Raw genomic sequence first — 11052 nt, forward strand, 5'->3', positions numbered from 1 at the left:
ATTCAAGCTCAGAGCCCACTGACATGGCTAATCCTGCTACCCAGCTTGCTCTAGGGATCCCTTGTCTCCACCTTCTAAGGTTGGAAGTATAGGTTGGACCACCATGCCCACCTGACATTAAGTGGATTCTGGGATCACAGGTCCAGTCTTCATGCTAATATGGCAAGCGCTCTAACCACTGAGCCCTTCCCCACCACGCTTCCTAGTTCTTATTAATCATGTAATGAAATTCACATCCATCATTCTAAATATGTTTAATATTTTTACCAATCTTCTTATTTTTTGGTAAAATTAACATAAAAACATATCAAATATTTAAATATTTCTCCATTATAATCTGGAGAAAGGAAAGAACCTCTTTGTTTTTGTATGGTTCTGGGGATGATCCTACAGTCTTATACATGCTAGGAAAGCTCTCTGCCTCTCAGCCGCATCTCTAGTCTTCTTTTACTTTTTATTTTGAGATAAGGTCTTCCTATGTTACCCAGGCAGTCTTTGAACTTACAGTCCTTCTGCTTCAACCTCCCAGTGCCTGGGATTACAGGTCTGTGCCACCTTCCTTCACAAGAGAAGTAGGTTTTTATTTTAAAATAACCCATTGAACGGTTCTCTTTTTCTCTCTCCGTTTCTCTCTCTCCATTTCTCTCTGTGTCTATGTCTCTGTCTCTCTGGGAGGAAGAATAATACCATTTTTGCATAAATTTAAAGAAAATATTCCATATCTTTATAGGGGAGCTATGCTAAGGAAAGATAATTTTTAGAAAACTAAAGAGATGTTTTAAATCCTATAAAATTAGGTATGTTTCCTTTCATTCCACAAAAGTATCGCAAGTACACATTTGAACATCTTCCCACTGTGAACATCACTTAATAATATACATGTCCTGAGCTGTATTCTTTGCCACCGTATCCTTTTTCATAACTGACTCTCTGGAAAATTCCTTTTTAGACAGTCTTGCTATATACATGTGGCCCAGACTGTCACCACACTGGTGAGCCTCCTTGCTCAGCCTCCTGAGTGCTGGAACTCAGGTGTGTGCGTCCAGTTTGGAGAGTTCTTCATGGATGAGTGTTTATTGTCTTCATCTGTGAGAGACTGGAGTTCTCGTGGCCGCCATTCCTCTTCCAAGCTCCTGCCACATATCCGGGATCCCCCACAGGCACTGCAGCTGTTTCCCATTTTTAGCTACTTAGTGAGCCAAAGAGCAGAGCACTGGATCAAGATTTTGCTGAAAAAAATCCAAGCTATGTTTGAGGCTGAGGTCACCTGAGAAAAATGTGAAGAGGAAGTGCTCCCGGGGTGTGAAGAGGAAGTGCTCTCAGGTGTGTGAGTGTTTGCACGATTGGTGATTGGTTAGGAGTAAAGGCATGTGAAGGAGACTTGGCACAGGACTGAACCCACCCTAATAAAGCGCCAAGGATGGTGGTTCCAAAAGCGGCCCCTAACAGAGCATCAGCTTCCAGCACCAGCCAAGAATGTACAGTCTCAGATCTCCCCGCCCTCACCCAGATTGCTGAGTCCAAAGCTCTGAGGATGGGCCCAGTGCTTGAATAAGTACCCTGGGTGGTTCTGCCACATTCTAATATTAGCACAAGTGATCCGGGCTGCCAAAACAATGAACGACCTCACAGAGGGTTCCAACATACTAAATACATGTGGTATGGCGCCCGTGCATAGCACAAACTGAAATAAGACACCCAGAATGGCCAGATGCTATGTGGTTTAGCTCTCTATCGCTCAGGTGCCTGGCTTAGAAATAAGTGGTGCACAGGCCTGTGAGAGGCTTTTTAAAAGTTTGCGGTAATAGACATGGAAGTAAAGGAGTTATTGTATGATGAATGCCGTACTTAAAATTATGTAATCTTCCAAAATCTAGGTACCAAAAAAATCTAGGTATTCTCAAAGCCACTAAGGAACGAGCTTTAAAATGGATTTAGAAAAAGAAGTTATTTTTCAGTTATTTTATGTATCTGATTTGGGATGGGAGGAAGACAGCACCTTAAAACATGATGCAAAAAGAAGTCTATGAATATGACTCAGATGTGATGCAGTCTTGGCTGAGTCCACGAGAAGCTCCATAGCACAGCCTGCCTCTATTAAGATCTTGTTTGCAGTATAGTGACCAGTCACTGCCCAGTGTGCTATAACTCCTTGAAAGTCACCCAGAAAGAATGTGGCCTTTGCTCAGGCCCTGAAGCATGTCCCAAGTCTATTGAAACCTGAGAAATAGAGTCCATCCTAAGAACCAAAATGAGGCCATAGCAGCTGATATTCATAGGGGTATGAGGTAGTGAAATAGGTAAGGACCAGATCTCACAGCTAGTGTAGGTCACATGATTTAACTTTATCTCTACCTTCATGGGGCAAGGTGCTGGGGTGTATACGCAGCTGTGTGTGCAAGTAGAGATCATAAGTTAGCCTTGGACATCATTGTTCCTCATTAGCCATTCACCCTGATTTTTGAGGCACAGTCCTTGGGGATAACCTAGGCTAACTATCCAACAAGCCCCAGGGATCTGCCTGTCTTCCCCTCCCCAGTGCTGAGATTGCAGGTGCATACCACCACACCAGGTTTTTTTTTTATGTGAGTGGTTGAGTTAGAAGTCAGGTCCTTATGTTTGCATGATAAGCGCTTTATTGAATGAACTCTCTCAGCCTTTTAAGATAAGACAAACCATTTCTGAGAATTCAGAAATGAGGATCCTTACTAAATTAAATGAGTGCTTAATAATCTTAAATATACTTTCTCAATTTTTACAACTACTAAAAATTAATAACCTAATAAAGTACATTTAGCACATGAATTCATTTACATTTAAATTTGGATGTTGGGGCTGGAGAAATGGTTCATTGGCTAACAGTCCTCATGCAGAGGATTTGAGTTTGGTTCCTAGCACCCACATCTGGCAGCTCACAACTGCCTGTAACTCCAACACCAGAATATATGACACGCCCTTCTGGCCTTTGTGTGTACTGCACTCACATGCACAGGCATACAGATGTACACATAATTAAAAACAAAAATCTTTAAAAAGATGTACATAACAAATTTGGGTGTTTGCCTTCATCTGTAAACATTTGTTGAGTAAGCTACATAATTCTGGACATCTGCTATGGCTTAGACATGTGTCCACTATGTGATACATTCTTGACTTTTTTGGAAGAATGTTTCTCAATTTGCAGTTAGGGATGTTTCATAGAAAGCATTTTTAGCATTATACCTTGTGTGTCTCACCCTTCTTGACCTAGCAGAATATTCTAGGCATAATAAAAACAATTTTATGGACAATGTTGTTGACTGAGTGAACATTTACAAACTCAATGCAGTATTTCCTTTCAAAATTGTATTAGTAATACCTTTGAGAGAAAAAAAAAGGTAGATTTTGAAGGGGATTCACAAATACTGTTGGTAGAAACATAAATTTGTACTATTATTATAGAAAACAATGTGAAATTTTCTTAAAAACTTAACAGTAGAGCTACCATATGTCCATGAATCTCACTACTGTGTATATCTGAAGAGAAAGAAATCAGTATGTGTATTAGTCACTTTTCTGTTGCTGTGATAGAAACACTGACCCAAGCAACTTACAGAAGGAAGAGTTTATTTGCACTTATGGTTCCAGGGGAATTACAGTCCATCAGTGCAGGGAGGCATGGCAGCAGAGGTAGCTGGAGCAGGAGCAGCAGAAGCTAAGCTCTCACATTACCACACAGGCACAGGAAGCAAGAGAGAAACTGGAGATCCTGCAAGGCTTACGAACTCTCTAAGCCCACCCCCTGTGACGTGCTTCCTCCAAGATAGCCACACCATCATCTGGGGACAAAATGTCCAAACACTTGGAGCCTATGGGGGATATTTTCATTCAAACCGCCACAGTATGTTAGGGAGATATTTGTGCCCCCCATTCTTTGAAGCATTATTTACAGTAGCTCGCATAAAGAGTCAGCTTGTCTCCATCAATAGTAAAATAGATAAATTAGATAAATAAAATGTAGTATAGATATACAGTGAAATGCTACTCAGCCTCCAGAAAAAGGAAGGAAATCCTGTTATTTATAAGACTGGCTAAACATGGAGGACTTGTTCAACTAAATAAGCCTGGCACCAATAATCATGCCTCATGATTGCATGAGTATGTGTAATCTAAAAAAGTTGAACTCTCAGAAGTGGATAGTAAATGGCAGTGGGGATATAGGGGAGAGGAAGTTGGGAAGATGTTGGCTAAAGGATGCAATGGCTTAGAAAGTGTACCTTCAAAGGATCTGTTGTATAATATGATGACTGTAGTTAATAACAATGTATCCTGAAAAGTTGAAAAAAGTAGATGTTAAGTGCTCTCACCATAAAAATAAGTAAGTATGTGAGGTAATGCATGTGTTAAGTAGGTCGATTTAGCTATTTCATATATATAATGTATATATTTCAAAAACATGTTATACACAGTAATATATACAATTTCTTTTTGTCAATTAAAAATTTTAACCTCTTTAATAAGAAAATAGATTTTGGAAGCAAACAGGCATGGTATTGAGCTTCCCTCTAAAAGTTATCTTTGTGTGAAAATAAAAGAAGAAATTCTGTTTGTAAAGTGGATATAATGTAAGTAACACATAGGAAACATCTATCAGAGCTGTTAATATAGAACAAGGAGCTGGAGAGATGCTCAGCAGTTAAGAGCACTGGCTGCTCTTGCAGAGAACCTAGGTTCAGTTCTCAGCACCCACATGGAGAGGACCAACTGCTTTTAACTCCAGTTTTAGGGAATCTGATGCCTTCTGCTAGCCTCTACAAGCATTACAAACATGTGGTGCACATGTGTACATGTAGGCAAAAAAAAACCTCATACACATAAAATAAAAATAAATACATCTTAATATAATAAACAACAGTATGTTTGTGATGTATTAATATAATCAAGACTGGATTATAATTTGTACTTCATATTAATTCCAACACATAAAATAACCTAATAAATAATTATTTCTGTATACTTTTAAAATATTTTATTATTTTTACTTTTGTGTATGAGTGTATTGCCTGCATGTGTGTAAATGTACCTGTGTCATGCAATGTTCAGAGAACAGAAGAGATTCCCCTGTAACTGGAGTTATGGGTGGTTGTTAGCCAACATATGGGTGCTGGGAATTGAACCCAGGTCCTTTGCAAGAGCAACCAGTACTCTTCTGAGCCATCCCCCCAGCCCATCTGTATATATTTTTTAAAGTTTATGTTATTTGTTTTTAATAAAATGTAGAGATATATGCCATTGAATTCTATGATATCTTCCAGAATATGAGATGATAGATTGTTTAAAAAATAGAATAATCATTAAATATATAACTAATAAAAAGATATATATTAAATGCTGTTATACTTGAATTTTAAAGACAGCATTTATACTATTTTTAAAGTAAAGACCTTTCTTATTTTAAATGATGTTTATGTACATTAATCCAACTTGGTGTCATAAGCTTTATTATAAAATTCAGTAGATCAGAGGATTTACTATTGTACCAAGTAAGATAGATCAATTGGTTTTTTCACTCAGATTTTAATGGCCTGATTTTGCTAAAGCAGCAAAATGAATAATGAATATGCTTATGATCATTTAATTACATGATAATGAATATGCTTATGATCATTTAATGACATGTTCTGATCTTCCCTAACTGAAACTTCATTTGTAATAAAAAAACAAGGAAACACCTTACAACTTCTACCTGTGGATGCTCTCCTCTCTTTAGGATTTTGCCTACCATTTTACAGTGTTTGTCTTCTACTTTGGAGCCTTTCTGCTGGAAGCAGCAGCCACCTCCCTGCATGACCTGCAGTGCAACACAACCATGGCTGTGTGGCCTCTCCTGGACGACAACCAGTACAACATCAATGTGGCAGCCACAGTAAGTGCTCCGTGAGGACACTGCCAAGTGTCCAGGAGCCCATCCCAGGCATCAGTGGTCTTTTAATAGTAGCCATTAGAATTGAAACATGTAACAACTATTTATCTGCCCCATAGTCCCATAGCAAAGCTGCCCCTACTTCATTATTGTGAGTGATTCCAATGAAACAGGGAAATGCTGACATCTGTCTAAGATGGTAGCGACTCAAAAGTACTTGACCTTGTACAGCAAAGTCTATGTTGTAAGAATAACTCACCGTGCTGTTCTCTTGTTCCACATTTTCAGAAATGTTCAGGGAGGTTTGTTTCTGGCTTTGCTCTTTTCTGTTTTATACCTATTTTTAATTCATTCTTTTAAAATGAATATTTTCCACAAGCTTGCCATAAATCAGGTAATTTGCTGGGACTTGGGGTTGACATGAGTAAGTCGCAGTTCCTCTTGTTGGGGACAGTACCATTGAGTGGGAAGGCCAGTATTCCAACCATCAGAATAGCTGGAATGCAGGTGGAAGTGTTCCGTAAGGACTTTTAAAGATGCATCGCCTTTCATTCATGTGCTATGCTGAACTTGTCATTTTATGTTAGACAAAGTGAACAAATTCTGCTTTTGTTTTCATGCATAATTTTTTAAACTATCACAAATTGAAATTATTTTCTGGAATGAAATGGCTCTATTGGTATTTAATTTAATAGCTTGTATAGCACATTAGTGAACCCAGTGTTTCCTGTTTCGTCCTTGCTCCCTAAGGGCCCAGCTTCCAGAATTCTCTAGATTGTTCTTTTCTGGATGAAGTTCCTCTGGAACATTATCTCCTTCTCTCTGCCTGAGTGAAGCTGCCTCCATAAGCCAACGTATTCTCCAAGTTCTCCATGAAGTTCCATTTCATTCACACAGTCCAGCCTCAGCAGATTTAGGTCCTGAGTTTTCAGAATACTAAAATTGATCAGCCATTCATGTGTGACATTATGTCGAGTCTTACAGTTTTCTTTTTCTCTCAGTATAGTTGAGAATGAAGAATGTTCTTTTTCACTAATAATAGATACCTAGAGCAGTTATTTTCACTCAAAGGAAAATGTCAAAGGAAAATTTCTAGTGTAACATTAGAAATATGTTAGAGAAATAAGCATCTCCAGAAGGGTAGAATGGTAATTAAACTGCAAAAATGTTCTGTGTGTGAATCTGATGGTCCTTCTCAGAGCCATAGTTTACCCTAAATCACAAATATTTTACCTTTTTGAGGAGTTGGGAAGATGGTTTGGTGGTTAAGAGCACTGGCTGCTCTTGCAGAGGACCTATGTTTAGTTCTCATCATCCATACAACCTATCTACCAGAAGTGCAGGTTCAGGGAATCTGACACCCTCTTCTAGCCTCCATGGACATTTCATATACACTGTGCACTTATATACATGCAGGCAGAACATTCATACACATAAAAATCAAAATAATAATAGTAGTGTATTTTATCATTTTGGACTATATTGTCTTATAATCTTCTTTGGATGGTAAACCCCAAAATGTCATGTGAGGATAATATTGCCTATTCACTTATCTAGTGCAGTGATATATGCATGGCTGGTGCTATACAAGTCCTTGCTGGCTCCGAGGGAGCAGTCCAGAGCAAGGTGCAGGCTTGTTCATGAGACCTGTCTCCAACACAAGAAAGAGCTGAACTCATGATTCGTTCCTGTGTGTTTTTTTTTTTGTTGAGTTCTAAAATCATAGAAATGATTTGATACATACACAGGTTTTGATAGTTACAGCCTTTCTTGGCTGTGAAACTGTTCTATGGCCTTATAATTCATACTGAATTTTTGAATGCAGTTCCTGGGGTTTCATAAATTCTTAAAAAGTGAGTCCAGTATGTGAACAAATGCAGAAGACTGTCTGCAGATGCAAGAATTATGAAGAGCTAGAGTGTACAAAGAGAAAGAATAAAGCATAGTTATCAAAAAGTATATCAATCTAAAATATTTTTATTAAGTGTTGAAGTGTCTTCAGGTCGGTTAGCCAGTTTGTATTCAGTGGTCAATTAGGAGGATGTATTTGCTTAAAGTCAGTGTTATGACTCTGATATTCACTTTTCTTTCCTTTTTCTTAGATTTTTGCCTTTATGACAACTGCTTGTTATGGTTGTAGCTTGGGTCTGGCTTTACGAAGATGGCGACCGTAACACTCCTTGGAAACTGATAGTCTTGTGCTAATTTCATTTGTCTACTTAATATGTCTGATCACTTTGAATGCCATTTGTCCAGATGTAACATTCCAAGCATATTTCCTTAGTACAGAGAGAACCTAAGCGAAAGCTGGTGTTCGTTACATGGGTGGAATTTTAACTTTATTATGTTAGAAAAGTATTCTTTCATTTCATGTCTCTTTCTTTTCTTTTTAAAGAAAGTTTTACTATATCCATAAAATACACAGACACTCTTCACAAAAAAAAAAATAGAACTCCTCTGTTTGGTTGTTAAGTCACCTTAACCTTAAAAAGAATAAGTAAATCAATCATAAACAGGCTTTTCATTTAATACTATCTTTAATGTAAAACAGGAATTGATACTCTTTCTATAAAAGGGTCAGGTGGCACATATGTAGGCTTAAGAGGTCATATGGTCTCTGAAGACTGTTCAATTCTATGGTAGCTCAAAAGCAGCTATAGACAACATGTAAATAAATAAAACTTTATTTACAAGGGGAGAGCAAGGCTGGATTAGGCCCACAGGCTACAGTTTTATCAACTACTTCCATGAAAACCTTAGGTGTTCTGCATTTTATTGAACTAATCATGAAAGTTTATAAACCCCATTAGACAAGCTGCATAATATATTTAGTCTCATTATGCAATAATAACATTGCCTTTTGTTAATGGTCAGATACTTACCCTTGGAAGGGCATATAGTTTCTTATGCTAACCCCAGCAGAGCCTTCAGTATAGAGAAAAATAATGTATGAAATAAATCCCATTTGTTTAATCAAACTAATAGCTTAGCAACACTCTCATATGAGAGTGCATAAGCCAGGGTCCCCAGAGACCTTTAATCACTACTGGAACTGGTATCCAGCTACTGATATCTTGCTTTAGTTTATTTATGCTTTAGAATATGGTTGTTTGCCCTGTGCATGAATATATAAATATTTATGTATGTAAAGCTTTTCCAAATAGCTCTCTAAAGAGTTAACTTTTTACTGATTGTTTTTCCATTACTTTCTGAGTTAAATTCGAGTAGAATATTAAATGTCATAAAGCTAGAGATTCTTGCGTGTCTTGATAATAGCCCAGATATCTATGTTGTTTTTGCATTTGTGACAAAGTTGGCTTTGAAACAATAGCTAGCATAAAAGTGGGCTCTGACTAAATAGTACAGAACACAGTCTTAACCCTCCTACCGACACTGGGTATGACAACGTACCAAAAAAATGGCTTAAATGAAAGAACAAGTTAGGGTTAGGCCACAGTTCCTACCACCTTCTCCATGCTTAGAACTCCCTTGTTACTCTAGCAGAGCTGCCTCTGGAAAGGGGATTTTGGATTGGTTTATTCTTTCAGCATACAGCTTCCTAGCTGGTACATCACCAGTTTCTTAGCTGGTACATCACCTACAAGTGCCATGTGCAAGTTGGAATATTGGATTTCATGGAACAGAAAAGTTGTGACTGAATAGCATGACCAGTGCCCGGTGCTCTAAGGCTTTTATCTAATATTCTCCTGGAAGAAGAACCTTATCAGAACTCGGTTGGAGATACAGATATAAAGAAAGATGAGATATATTTCAGTATGTGGCTTGAAGAAATCAGTCTTAAGGTTTTATATTTCTGTCATGTCTTTTCTATAATACCTGGTGTCCTTGATTTTTCTAGCTCCATACCACACATCCAATCCTGTATTATGAATTATATATTATGAAGTTATAAATGTGCCATAAAGATATGTTATGCATTCTACTAGGAATTACTAAAAGGTAGTGGTATTATTATGGAATTTAGTTGTGAGATTTATTGTTTGCCAAGGCATAACAGGCCATGCTGGGTGGTATTAACTTAAATGATTTCATTCGAATGTATTGGTGACACTTTTGTAAATGAATTACTTCTAGATTATTAAGAACCACACCCAAAGCTCAGTAACTGTGAATACTTAGATTTGTAGATTGACTGCATTCTAGAGTCATGAACTGAGTGACAAAGAGTTTGAACAAAAAATATGGCCTTTAAGAATCTCTTTACATATCTTAGCTGTAAAAATGAGAAAGTATTGGTTGGTCTTAAAATTCTGATAACTCCATGATGACAAGAAATTTATTTTATAAGCGTTATGACTAATAAAGTATTCATTTGATAATCTTTTTGGTCATCTATTTTTTAAACTATTCACTTGGAAAGTCAGTTAAAGCTTTAATATAAACCTGACAGAACTTCCAGACTTATGAAAGTGTTCTGTTTTAAACAGTTCTATAAAAAAGTCTCTCGGGAAATATCGGTAGATTTTTCATTTCTGGGGTGAATGTGAAGATGTAAAGTCTGAAAAAGTAATATTATAGGGAAATGTAAATGAGAAGTCTACTCCACTTTATTTAGAAAGCATCTTTCCTAGTGTTTCATGTGTGTCAATTGGTAGTCTAAGCATTTTAAAAATTATTATCTTGGGACTGGAGAGATGGCTCAGCAGTTAAGAACACTGACTGCTCTTGCAGAGGACCCGGGTTCAATTCCCAGCACCCACATGACAGCTACGAACTGTCCTTAACTCCGGTTCCAGGGGAATCCAAAGCCCTCTTCTGACCTCCGCAGCGTGGCATGACACGGGTGCGCTCACATACATGCAGGCAATACACTCATACACATAAAACAAAAATAATAAAATATTTTTAAAATTTTTATCTCAACTAACCCTCATCATAGCTATCTGAATGCTTAGACATTGTTAACCTTATTTTAAAGATTAGAGGAGAGGCTGGAGAGATGGCTTAGGAGTTACAAGCACTTTCTACTCTTGAAGAGGACTCAGGTTGGTTCCCAGCACCCTCATGGCAGCTAACAACCATCTGTAACTCCAGTTCCAGGGGATCTGACACCCTCTTCTAACCTCTGCAGGCACTGCACAACATGGCTGTCCTTAACATGTAAGCAGGCAGTACACTCATACACTGAA

General features: G+C 37.7%; 1 protein-coding gene across 1 annotated transcript in view; it reads left to right on the forward strand.

Annotated features, from left to right (window-relative positions):
- The window catches only part of Mal2 (mal, T cell differentiation protein 2), a 28583-nt gene extending 18341 nt beyond the window's left edge, over nucleotides 1-10242 (forward strand). Inside the window, exons 3-4 of the mRNA XM_008837970.2 lie at nucleotides 5750-5905; nucleotides 8005-10242. Coding sequence (XP_008836192.1) covers nucleotides 5750-5905; nucleotides 8005-8076 — 228 coding nt within the window. The 3' untranslated portion in view covers nucleotides 8077-10242. The remainder of the gene's footprint in view (nucleotides 1-5749; nucleotides 5906-8004) is intronic.
- Nucleotides 10243-11052: the final 810 nt, after the last annotated feature.

This window comes from Nannospalax galili, unplaced genomic scaffold (genome assembly GCF_000622305.1).
Source record: "Nannospalax galili isolate Female #2095 unplaced genomic scaffold, S.galili_v1.0 scaffold17, whole genome shotgun sequence".
NCBI classification, from domain to species: domain Eukaryota; kingdom Metazoa; phylum Chordata; class Mammalia; order Rodentia; family Spalacidae; genus Nannospalax; species Nannospalax galili.